The sequence below is a fragment of the Cajanus cajan genome, chromosome 5 (assembly GCF_000230855.2).
Source record: "Cajanus cajan strain Asha chromosome 5, NIPB_CcT2T_4, whole genome shotgun sequence".
NCBI lineage: Eukaryota > Viridiplantae > Streptophyta > Magnoliopsida > Fabales > Fabaceae > Cajanus > Cajanus cajan.
Genome location: NC_138521.1, coordinates 26121031 through 26133946, shown reverse-complemented (window position 1 = coordinate 26133946; position 12916 = coordinate 26121031). Strand labels below are relative to the sequence as shown.

Sequence of the window (12916 nt, the reverse complement as noted above, 5' to 3'; positions counted from 1 at the left end):
AATAAAATTTATGATTTGTCTTTTAAAAAAAAAGTATAATGAAAGACAAAATAAGTAATTTTAGGGATAAAATTTAATAAGCAAAGAATCAATGCAATTGCATATGTAGTTTCCTTTATTTTAAAAAAATAAATACCATTCCCATAGAAATGATCGTGATTTTGTAGTAGTTCCTTAATCCAACTGGTAAAGAATTATTCCACAAATATATTAGAAGAGTTATTTCCTTTTTTGATTGCAGTTATATGAAAAATAAAACCCTCATAAACAATTTGAATAAAAAAATCTAATCCTGAAATCACAAACTCAACCATATCAGAAAATAAAATGAAATAATTTAAAAAAGAATAATTAAAGACAAAGTTCATACATGAATCTAAAACATTGGGTACAACTTTCCATGAACAAATGAAAGTTTGATTATGCACAAAGAAAAAAAATAGGAAGAAAAAAACAAAAGAATGGCCAATAATGAAAAGTCAAACTTAATTATCATAGCAATTTTTTCTGTGCCCACCTTTGACACTCAATAATATTATTGTAGCAAAGATAATGAAAATACAAAATGAAGCGTGAAACTTAATTACAATCCTTGATGGGAGGCTATCATGAAATGTACGCATAAATTTCATCTTATTATGAATCCAATTTCAACATGTCAACATCACATAACAGTTCAAAATAACATTACCTACATAGTATGCACACTTCAAGCGAGAAAGATCAGAGAGAGAGGCGAAACTGATCAAGAGAGTGCATACCAAGAATCACGGAAAGAGAAAGAAAAAGCGTATGATCGTGGACATTAAATTCTTGCAGAAACAGGGAAATTAGTAAGCGTGAGAAAATGGAATTGTGAAAGTGCGAGTAATAAATCCAGTTACATATACATTTTTAAATAATTACTTTTATCTTTAATTTTTTTTTAAACTTTTTTGTCCATTCAGTTATGCAGTAATTTCTTATAAATAAATGATAAAATAGAAAAAATGTATTTTTTAAAAAATATAACCGTTTGTGTAATTATTAGATGCATGAAGTGCCTCAATTCTTCTAGTATGCAATTAAAAAAAATAAAATAGATCAGTTACTTAAATAGTGTGTGGCTAAAAGAGTTTGGTGAAAAATAAATGATTAAAAAATTATAGAGACAAAATAACATGATTACTTATATTAATTGTTTGATATGTAATATTATTAAGGGTAAAAAGATCATAGTAAAAGTGGAGACCAAATGGTGGTTATAAGCATTTGTATCCCTATTATGTAATACAAGACAAAGAACCCCATGTTAAAACAGCACCTGGTGCAATGCAAGTTCTACACTTATGTAGATCATGAATTGTGCTTAATCCTCCCGAAAGTCAATAACTTCCAAGCATGAAACACTATAAATCAACTAAATACATCACAACCAACATATAAATGCACTCAAGTTCAACATGCAACAATTATAAATCAAATCACTATCTTTCGTTCTAACATGCTTAAAACTCAAAATCCTAACCTGGGTCATTCTACTTAAAATCATGCAACTCAGTAGCAACTTGAATTGAAATCAACCACAACAGTGCAACAACTTCATAATATTAAGAATTTTAAGTTTTTCTTACCTCAAAATGAAAGAGAACTAGGAAAAAGAAGAGAAGAAGAACACCAAGCTACTCCATGTCTACTTTGAACAAATTACTACCTAAATTCAAGGTTTTACTTACCTGGAATCACAACAACACAAGTTACGTGAGATTAGGGGAGAATAAACATTAATTCTACAAGAGAAGTTTGAGAGAAAAATGAAACTCACGAACCAGAACACTTTTCTCTAGAATTCGTTTCTCTAAGTTTCTGAAGAATTGAAATTATGAAGCTTCATTCAAAATAAAAATCTTATATATTCCTCCCCTCGAGGCTAAATTGGACTTTTGTCTAGATAAACCCCCAACACTATAGAAACTCATAAGAAATCCTCAGATTCTAAAGTTCCTCAACATAGAACAACACTTCAACATAACAACCAACATATAATTAAAACAATTACAACACTTTATAACTTACAATGTTACATATTTTATATGAATTAATATATATATATATATATGTATATATATATATATATATATATATATATGAAGAACACGAAGCTACTCCATATCTACTATGAACAAATTACTACCCGAATTCAAGGTTCTACTTACCTGGAATCACAACAACAAAAGTTATGTGAGATTAGGGGAAGAAACATTCTACAAGAGAAGTTTGAGAGAAAAATGAAACTCACAAACCAGAACACTTCTCTCTAGAATTGGTTTCTCTAAGTTCTCGAAGAATTGAAATTATGAAGCTTCATTCAAAATAAAAATCTTATATATTCCTCCCCTTGAGGTTAAATTGTACTTTTGTCTAGATAAACCCCTAACACTACAGAAACTCAAGAAATTCTCAAATTCTAAAGTTCTTCAACATAGAACAACACTTCAACACAACAACCAACATATAATTAAAACAATTACAATGCTTTACAACTTACAAAGTTACATATTTTATATGAATTAATAATATATATGTTATATTGTATTAAAATATAATATTATATATAAAAATAATGGAGGAAAAAAGTTTACATTATTATGTTACTTTTCACCCTAAATCTCTAAGATAAAAAAACGTACCAAGTCAATTAGATATAATAAATATAGTTATTACAATTTATTTGTATAATAAATAATTAATTATAACATAAAATAATCATTTTTTAATTTTTTCCACTAAAATACTTTAGAATTTTTTAATTTTAAATTTTGTAGTGACGATTATAATCTTTTTTATTGTTGATAAAAAAGGATCTTTTTATTCATTATATTAAGTCAATTAATCCTTATATATTAAATACAAAGTCTTATTTGTGTGAGAGTGTTTTTAAATAATTTTCTCTAACAAAAATATCCTAAAAATATTTTAAATATCTATTTATACAAATTTTAAACATAATTTATGTATTAAAACATAGTATTTATTTATATAATTTATTATCAATTTTAGTTATAAATAATAAAGGAGATTGTCCAATTTGATATCTACATTTTTAGACAATCTTATCCTGATAACTATCTTTTTATAAATTACATTTTTTTTATATTTCACTTCATAACTAATGTTATTTATAATAATCATCGACTATTATATAATTCATGGAAACACATACTACTCACGGAACACTTTTTTTTATGTTAACTAAGGGAGTCTGAGACACTTCTTGTCTCTATTAAAGACAAAATAAAAACAAAAATTAAGTAATAAAAGTATATTGATCTAACTGGTATTATAATTAATTCATTAGTTTCAAGTTTTTAAATTTGATTAAAAATATTATTTTTTTAATTATTTTTTTAACTGGTCAACAAAATGTGAAAACCAAGGTGATTACTAAAAAAAAGCATTCCATTTATATTAGTATAAATTCTAGATTTTAGATTATAGATTTAATTTTTTGTTTTTTTTCAATTTTGGTAAACTTCTAACTAATCGGCTATTTTTTTTTTTTTAAATAACAGAGACACGTATTACCTCTCCCCAGCTAACATTTAATAACCGATCAATGACTATTTTTTTTTCTAGCTCCATTAGATAATTTTCATAATGTGGTTTTTGTATTGATCAAGGACTACCGGTCTTATTCTCATCATTGCTCCGACGGACGTTTGCTCCATTAGTTTGTGCTGAATTCATAGAATTCAGTTTCTAAAATGAAGCTTCAACATCTGATAATTTTATTTTTTCAATTGTCCCATTGGAATATGCAGAAAATTGCTTTGAAATCGGCCTAATTTATAGCCAAATTTATTGCTGCTGAACAGTGCTTTGGTGTTTGGTTATCTTCATTCCATATTCATTATCTTCAGTATTTATGTTGATATACTCGTTCAATATTTGTATTTCAAAAGGGGTCATCTTGTGTAACTTTTTCACCTCAACATTTCTCTACGAGGTCAGTTTCACCTAGGATAGGATCTCCTTAACCAACGGCTTAGAGAACTGAAATCCGATAAACAAGGTTTGTCCTAGATTCATTTGTTGCTAACTTGTGCAAACCATGTAGTTGCTGCTGGTAGTCTTCAAAATGCAATGTCGCACTTGAACAAATTTCCCAGCTTGCGTCCCTTGCGGGTGATATGCTATGCAACGAATGACTGTATACATACTGAAGTACTTACCAGTTGGATAATTAAATGGGTTTCACGGGGCCATCAATTCCACCATAATAAATAAGGATTTAGATGAAAACCTCAAAATATAAGGTTGCATTACAAACCCTATATTAAATTGAAATAGTTTTGTTGGAAACCATAACATACTTCTATTAATTATTTATTGATGATTATTCCTAGTTGGGTACAGACGTCTGTTGCACTAAATAAATCCTATTACATCATATGGGAAATAAGAAACATACAAGACAATAACCAGTTCCCATTGGACAGCAGCCATATTATATATTATATATCTATATGAAGCCTTTTCATCTTCTATCCATATGTACACTTTGAATTCTGATTTTCCATCGACAACACATTAATATTATATAATAGCTGGTATAACTTCTACTTTTGGCTGGCATGAGAATGCTATCCTAAAATCCTAAACATACAAACTTGGACGCCATTTCTGTTCTTACAGACCCCCTCTCGGGCAAACAAGGTAAATGTCTTCCTTTTATCTTCATAGCTTTTCATTCAAATTTTCTAAAAACCTCCTAACGCACCTATTATTGATCTCAAAGATGAGTGAAATGCCTCTAATCTGCATGGAATTCATTTACTACAAATTGTTATGTTCTCAAGATAAAGAACAAAATTGCAGCATTATAATGTAAAAGTTGTTTATGAATAGAAAGGAAAGACAGTTACCTCGATCACACTACTAGCACTAAGACCCCGCGCTTGTCCTGTAGCAATTTCTTTGCCATTCAAGAAGATAGATCTCTTACCAAGATTTTTAATAATGAAAGAACCATTTGCTTCCAACTTTATTATAGCCTATCAGATAAAAAATAATTCATTGTTCATACTACTATAATTCAGTCGAGGAAATTTAAAATTTTAAAACGACATGATTTAAAATTTCTTGACTTTCTCCATGAATACAAATACTATTCTAGTCCTTGTTTTATATTGGGCTCATACTTAGCGAAAATGATACAAATCGAGACATCACCATAAAACTATTTGGTTCAATAACCAAAACATTCATAAGAACATAATCACGTTCCAAATAGATTAATAACACCTTTTTAAGAAATTGTCATTTGTCTTTCTCCAGAAGCATACCAATCCTTTAATAGTGATTTATTATTGGTGAAGTCAAAGATTATTTCATGCTCTTTTTTTCAAACAATAATACCAGCCTTCCCATTTCCCCGTGCTCTCCAGGAAAAAGAAATATATGAACTTAAGAGGGCCTATAAATCATCACCAAAATCAACCATGCACAGGAATTTTGCACCTGAAACTTCTGAGAAATCTTACCTGTCTTCTAGATATTTTCTTAGCGGCCTGCCCTTCTTTTCCCAAGTCAATATCCACATGTACATCAGCTGTTTCTCTGCCAAGTATAACCTGTGAAATAGAAAGAGATTGTACAGAGAGAGAGTCTTTCATATTTTATATTGGGAATAAACATCACAAACTACAGGAACAGTACTAATTAGGCAAACACCAAAATCAGAATATTATATTTGGTGTTTAAGACACACTCAAAGGACATACCATTCAAACTAAAGGTCAATAAATTTTCAGAGATGCAGATCCCAGTGCCACTACAGAACCCATTGATTTTACACAAATTAAATTAAAACAATGGTAGCCACAAAAGGCATGAGCAACAAATAGAAATAAGATCCTCAACTACCATTGAAACTCGGAAAAAATATTAACATCCACTAGTCACAAGACCACTTAAAGCTAGTGTGTTTCTATTTTTCCCTGCTAAAGCATTAATGATTATGCAATGATATCTAGATCATAATAATGCAAGACAGAAAATCTTAGTGCAGAAATCATTATAGCATGCAAACATTCCTTAAAAAAGTATCAAACACATTTAAAAGGAAAATTAACAAGATTCGTGAATCGTGACAGTTACATAGGAGGAAGAAAATATAGGAAAATCATTCTTTCATATTTTAGAAGAAAACAAGAGATCCAAATTCAAAAACTCCACCTTGCTTTTTCTAATATACTTCTTCAGAATGCGCCCATACAATACTGCAAATGCATCCCGAGATGTAATGGCTCTTCCCATAGAGGACTGAGCACCTTGCTCCAATCTCATGATGGTCCTCTTACTTTCTTCATGTTGATATCTCAAGACTGTAACAGAACATTATAATATTAGAAGACAACCATCATTAAAATACCTAGACATTGATAAATCCAATGAGGAACAATGTTAGTAATACAAATTCAGAGCACAGTATTTGAATCTATATTTTAAACATCACAGTTGCTATTTGAAACTTTAGCAGGAACCAACCAGCATATTATCAATACACAGAAAGCTTATTCAATTATAAACAAACTCATAAGTCAAAAACTTAAAAACCAAACAAAAAATTTTCATTTTCGTTCAAAATTTCAAACATTTAATTTTCAACTTTTAACAATTTTTGAACAAAAATTAAAAGCCTTAAGCAGAGGGAGTTGGGCCACAACAGTAAGGTTTTCTGCCTTATGACCAGGTTGGTCATAGGTTTAGACTTCTAGTCACTGAAAGCATGAAACAACCGCTCCACTTACAGTGGTAAAGTTTTGTAAAACTGGCCCTCCCTAGATTCCACATGGTAGGTAGGGAACCTAGTGCAACAGGCTGCTCCTTTCAAATTCAAAACATTAAACAGAAGTGTGATAATTTTGTTTAATCTAGAGTTAGGTAAATTACCTTCTTTACTGGTATTTGTATCTTGATCCATTGGACATAAATCCATTTCAAGAATCTGAGCAAGCAATTCAAGAATATGAGAGATAACCTAACAAGTAAATACGGGAAATTATTACCATTCAATGCAAAACATTATGCTTACCATTGTCTCAACATCAGAAAAGTTAGGGATTTCATCATCATCATTATTGTTGGCATCATCATCTTCAATATCACCTCCTTCCTGATCGAGAGATAATGATTTTGCTTCTGACTTAGATAAAGCATTATGTTCCTCTGCCTTCACATGTGCGTGAACTTCAGCAGAAGCTGGAGCATCAGTTTCCTGTTTATAGGATACAACTTTAGTTAAAATTTCTAAATAAAAGTAAACTCATAAATTAGTTCCCTAACAAATTTTACTATAATAAAGCATCCTGGAATCAACATATTTTACCACTTGTTTCAGATGTCCATCTGAGGCAGGCATCACAGTTGGACGAACTAATCTGCTGTGACTTGGATTGATGTTGACATTGACATTGTTATTCTGTCTAGAAACTGCAGATATAGAGTTTTTTCCAGGATTTTCAGTTGGTCCAAGAGCAACAGGTGGGTAGCTTGAATTCACAGTAGGCCCTAACCCCTGTCGAACTGTTTGTGCTCCAAAAGACTGAGAAAGAACAGCTTCTTTCTTCAGGCTTCTGTCTGGTTCAATTCTTTCCGAATAACCCACCTCTTTAACAACATGTTGGGATTTCAGATCTGCCAAATGAGAAACTACAATGGATTCAACTACAGTGTCATTGCACGGGATATCAGGGTCCTCAGTGTTCAACATACAGATCACAAATCCCTCACTGTCTTCCGGGTGAGGACTTCGCGCTGCAGCAGACGATCCAGCATCGTTTTCAGAATCAGAAACAAAACCCTGATCCCCACGACTGACACCTAAGGAACCAGAAACAACCTCCAACCCAGCAGACAAACACTCACTAGGCACAGCAAGTTTTGCTTCGACGTCCAACTTCTGTGACTCACTGCCATCAGCATCATCGTTACCCTGAACATCACAGGGAGAACTCAACAAAAGCGAATCAACATTATCATCACCCGGCTTATCCTTATCCACAACCACCACCACCTTCCCCTCCACATCCATAAAGAGAAGCTCACCCTCATTTGCCATGTTCAAGAGACATTCAGAACTGTCACCAGCATCGTCTCCCAACACAGCATCAGAAGCGTTTTGTTTCAACACACCATTGCCACACTTGCCTGTCCCTTGGGAACCGCAATGTTCCCCCTCCACAGGCATAGCAGGCAAAGAAACATCCTCAATCGTTTTCCACAAAGGAACATCCCTCACCGAATTATTTAATTCCCCTACCCCTACCCCTACCACTTCCTCTAACCCCAAGTTATTTCCACAACCAACTAAACTATCAGTATTACTAACATTTTTACTATTCACAACATCATTATTTAAACTCAAATTATCATCAATTACCACATTCTCCTTGCCCTCACACCCCACATCGGAAGCCGCAACACCACCGTGCCGGCGAAGTCTCTTCTGCACGGCGTAGTACAGCCTCCTGACGCTTTGCACCTTCCTCTTCCTCCCCCCACCCTGGCCGGAGCCACCGGACTTCCCCAGCTCCAAACTCCCCATGGCGGCGGCAGCGGCGGCCGAAACGGCGTCGTCGTATAGCAGAGAGCGCCAGCGATCTCGCAATTCCCCAAGCGAATACCGCCGCGAGAACCGAACCGCCCCTTTGGCCAGCGATTCCAGCGAAGCACCGCTCTACACAACACAAACACAATCCACCAGAAGAACGCAAGTAAGCAAATAACGACCCCTTATTATTATTATTATCATTATCATTTAATTGGGAGCTGAATTTGGCGAAATTGAAGAGAGAGGATAGGGTTTAGGGAAATTGAGTTACCTCAACGGCGTTTTTGAGGAGAAGGTCGTCCTCGGGAACCCACGGAGGGAGCACCTCCACTGGGTCCATGGCTTAGGTATGTATGAATGGTTGGAATTGCGATGCAGAGAGAGTGTGTGTGAGAGGGTTGAGTTAAAGTAGTGGTGGTGAGAACTGAGAACTGAGAACTGAGAACTGAGAGTTAAAATGAGAGAGTGAAGAGAGAGAAGAAAGAGCGCGAGTGTCTAGTAGTAGTGTCCTGAGATATCACATTTCTCATCCTCCTCACTCCTCACTCCTCACCATCGTTTCCTTTCTTACCACATATTCGCACAATTGATTCCCTCCTTCCCCTGCTCCTGCAATGCCATCAAAAATAATATTATATTATTTTTCCTTTCAAAAATAATGTTTAATTAATGAGAATAATTGTTATTTTCAATTCAACTTTATTACAAATAAATTGTAAATTATAGTTATCAAAACTTAAATAAATTTATTCTAATCAACTTATATAATATAATTTTGTTAACTCAGAGTTTCATTCTATAAAATTTCAATATAGTAATATCATGTTTTTTCTTAAATATTTTATTTTTCTTTCAAAATAAATAAAATATATATATTATCTTCTATCCTAATTATAAATAATATAGGACAAACCACCGATACTAAGAGGAATAATTAAATTAATTTTTTTAATTAACTCTACCATAAATTTAAATTTATTCCAAATATATCTTTTATTCTAAATGATTCCTATATTTAATATTAATATTAATTATAATTCAATAAATAAGAAGTAAGTGAATGCATTAAGAAATAGACTTAATAATAAATTAATAATATAAAAAAATATTTATTCTTAAGTAACTTTAAAAATTGGTAATTGTTACTTATAATTAGAATCAAAGTTTGTGACTTATAATTAGGAGCAAATGTAGTATTTATAAATTATTCTATTTATCTTAATATTTATATATAATGATAAATATTTTAAAGATTTTTGTATTTTGTACCAATAAGTTGTCTCATCTTATCTCTCTAGTAGGTGATGAAGATTCTTGGGCAAGAAAATACAAAATTATGATCTTTTACTTATAGTGTGTTGATAAACTTTTCATAAACACTTATAAGAAAAGAAAATGGGAAAGAAAATAAAATTAATTTCTTTATAAGTTAAACTTAACTTATGCACAAATTTAAAAAAAGGTTTTTGGGAGAAATTAATATGAGATAACTTTTATAAATTAGTTTATGCATAAGCTAATTTTAACTTATAAAGAAATTTATTTCATTTTTTTTTATATTTAATCATGCTATAAGTGTTTGTAAAATAAATTATCTAAACAAACTTTTAATGTTTGCTAATTGTTTTTGGGCAAGCATCGATCCCCCCCAAATGTAATATGTATTGGATATTCTTAATACCTTGGTGAAAGAAAAATATTAAGGTGAGCACATCTCGAAACTAAGTTGAAAGAAAAAATTTGGAATGTTTAGGAACATTAAGTTGGTTTGGATTAGAAAATTGCAAATCTCTAGTCAGTTTGGTTAAAATCTTGAATTTGGATTTTTAAGAATCGAATTGATACATCTGATTAAATAAATATCTTAATCTTTTTTATTATTAGGTTTGCTTTGGACCATGAAGTTTTAGCTTTCAGTGGAAGATAAACTCATTTAAATATGTTGTAAGTAGTGTAGACATCAAGTTTTGTATGGACTATTCATATAAGTGTTGGGAAACTTCTAAAGCAAAAAGAATGGCCCTGGAGGACCGAGGAAGGCACAGAAGCGGGCTAAGACGGAGCCTAGAGAGCTCAAAAGATGTTTTTGCATGAAAAAAAGCCAAAAACCTAATTTGGGACTGGAATGACCGTTCCCATCCTTAGAACAACCATTCCCAATAGAATTTTTCAACATAAATTTGTTACCCAAAATGGTCTTTCCAATTATCCTAATGTAGTGTTGTTCTAAGGTGCAAAACAGTTGTTCCAGTGTTGAAAATGGTCATTCCTCTTCCTTGTGTGCCTATAAAAGTGTGCACAGGGCTCATTCCTTGACACCCCTAACACATTGTATCCCCTCTCTGTGATTTTTGAACGATAATGAGGTCTTTGTAGAACGAAAGGCTGCCAAAAAGTGCCCCTATACGAATTTGTGAAGAGATTTATAAAAGCTTACTTTGGAGGTTCTAAACTCTTTCTCTTCCTCTCTCCTTTCTCTTTATTTGCTTTACTTATAGCTCTACTTGCATGCAATAGATTAGACACCATGTAGATGGTAAAGTAATATGCGTGTTGTAGATTAGGGTTAATATAAATTGTTGTACTTTTAATAAAATAAAAAGGGTAGAAATTCAATTACATTGTTATTATACTAAATTTTTCATAGGGTACCGAATTTGGCATTATGGGATGTCTAACACCTTATCCACACGTAATCAACCCCTAAGCCTGATTCTAGTTATAAAGGCCAAATCAATGTTTTTGAAAACCCTTTTCTTTTTCTGATGTTTTGTGTAAAATATCAGTGACGACTCCTTCGAACCCTTTTCAAAACCATCAAATGGAGAGTTAGTACGGCCTTCGGGCATTTCAAAGCTAATGAGATTTTTAAACTGTTGGTCCAAACCATCTGTGAGCAAGATCGAAATTTTTTCGGGTTCCAACAAGTAGGATATTTTATATTATGGACATACAAATTTGTAATATCAAAATTTTTATCAGTTAGACTTGATGGCATGATAACGTACTTTACAAGTAATCTAATTAATTCCATATTTTTATTTTTATTATTTTAATAATAAATTCAATGATTCGATCCGAATTTAATCAAATATGATTGGATTGGATTGTTTCAAATTGGAGACTAAAAAATAAAAATATCAAACTAATACAAACCAATTAAAATTGATTAGTTTTGATGAAAATGGCGGTGTATAGTCTTAAAACCAATACTTTTTTATATGATTCACGCTTATATCTTACTCAAATCTATTAATAAAATGAGATATGTCATTTATAATATGCATATGAACATGATAAAGTCTATGAAATATTTTATATTATTCTTAAAGAACCCTAGTCAAGTATTATTGTTAATATATAAAATAATAATACATTAAGACTAGTGTGTGAGTAGATTGATGACTGTTATAGATATGAGATATCAAGTTTTCACATAGGTATATGATTAGTGTATTAATATATGTTTTAGTACCACCAAACATCACTTATAATAAGGTTTAGTAATATTAATTTTTAAATTTTATTATAGTTGTTAGGATTAACCAATTGTGAGTGAACCTTAATTTTTCATTTAAGATTGAATACAATGGTTACACAATTATTGTATAATCATCATATTGAAACTTAAAATGTCTATTTAGATAGTTTGGAAATATATATGTTTTTTTTATAGTTGATTAATATATATATGTGTGTGTGTGTATGTGTGTATAAAGAGAGAGATTAAGTTTCATTTTAAACTTGATAAGATTTTTGTTGACTATATTTCTTGTTGTTACAAGAATTGTTGGTAAATGCTTATAAAGTGCAAAGATTGTGAGCTACTTGCGAGAAGAAGTGTTGCAAACATATTTGTATATACTAAATAACATTGATAAAGTTGTACCATATCTAACTGGTCACAAGGACATTGTGAAGAAAAATTATATACGAATGTTTGAGAAATTGTTGATTATTAAACATAACAGAACATTCTCAAAGTGGTTCAAACACCAAATTAAGTATGGCAATACAACTTCTGAAACAATAAAATGGCTAGCACTAGAGTCTAACTTTGATGTTATATATTAGGGTGGGTACGATATCAATAGCTACACATTTTTCACTGGAAAAGGAAGATCTCTAAAGTACCATGCAAAATAGTGGGGTTATAGTGGTGGGTAAGTCGCAACATTTCTCAACTTCCAAAGACCCAAATCTGGTTACAACATCTTTATGTTACTTCCTAGTCATTAAAGACATATGGTTGATCGAATACACAAGTTTTAAAGTGCTAGTTTTTAAGTGTAAGTGGATTAACTATAAGACTGGAGTTAAGAT

The 12916-nt window shown here is 31.4% G+C and overlaps 1 protein-coding gene across 1 annotated transcript; it reads right to left on the bottom strand.

The window, feature by feature from the left end:
• Positions 1-4329: 4329 nt before the first annotated feature.
• Positions 4330-9205, bottom strand: LOC109814121 (uncharacterized). The gene is made up of 8 exons (XM_020378472.3): positions 8865-9205; positions 7370-8719; positions 7076-7258; positions 6934-6988; positions 6217-6365; positions 5523-5612; positions 4905-5033; positions 4330-4797 (listed from the first exon to the last, which is right to left on the bottom strand). The coding sequence occupies exons 1-8, from the start codon at positions 8931-8933 to the stop codon at positions 4717-4719; spliced, it is 2106 nt and encodes a 701-aa protein (XP_020234061.1). The 5' UTR covers positions 8934-9205; the 3' UTR covers positions 4330-4716.
• Between the last annotated feature and the right edge of the window lie 3711 nt (positions 9206-12916).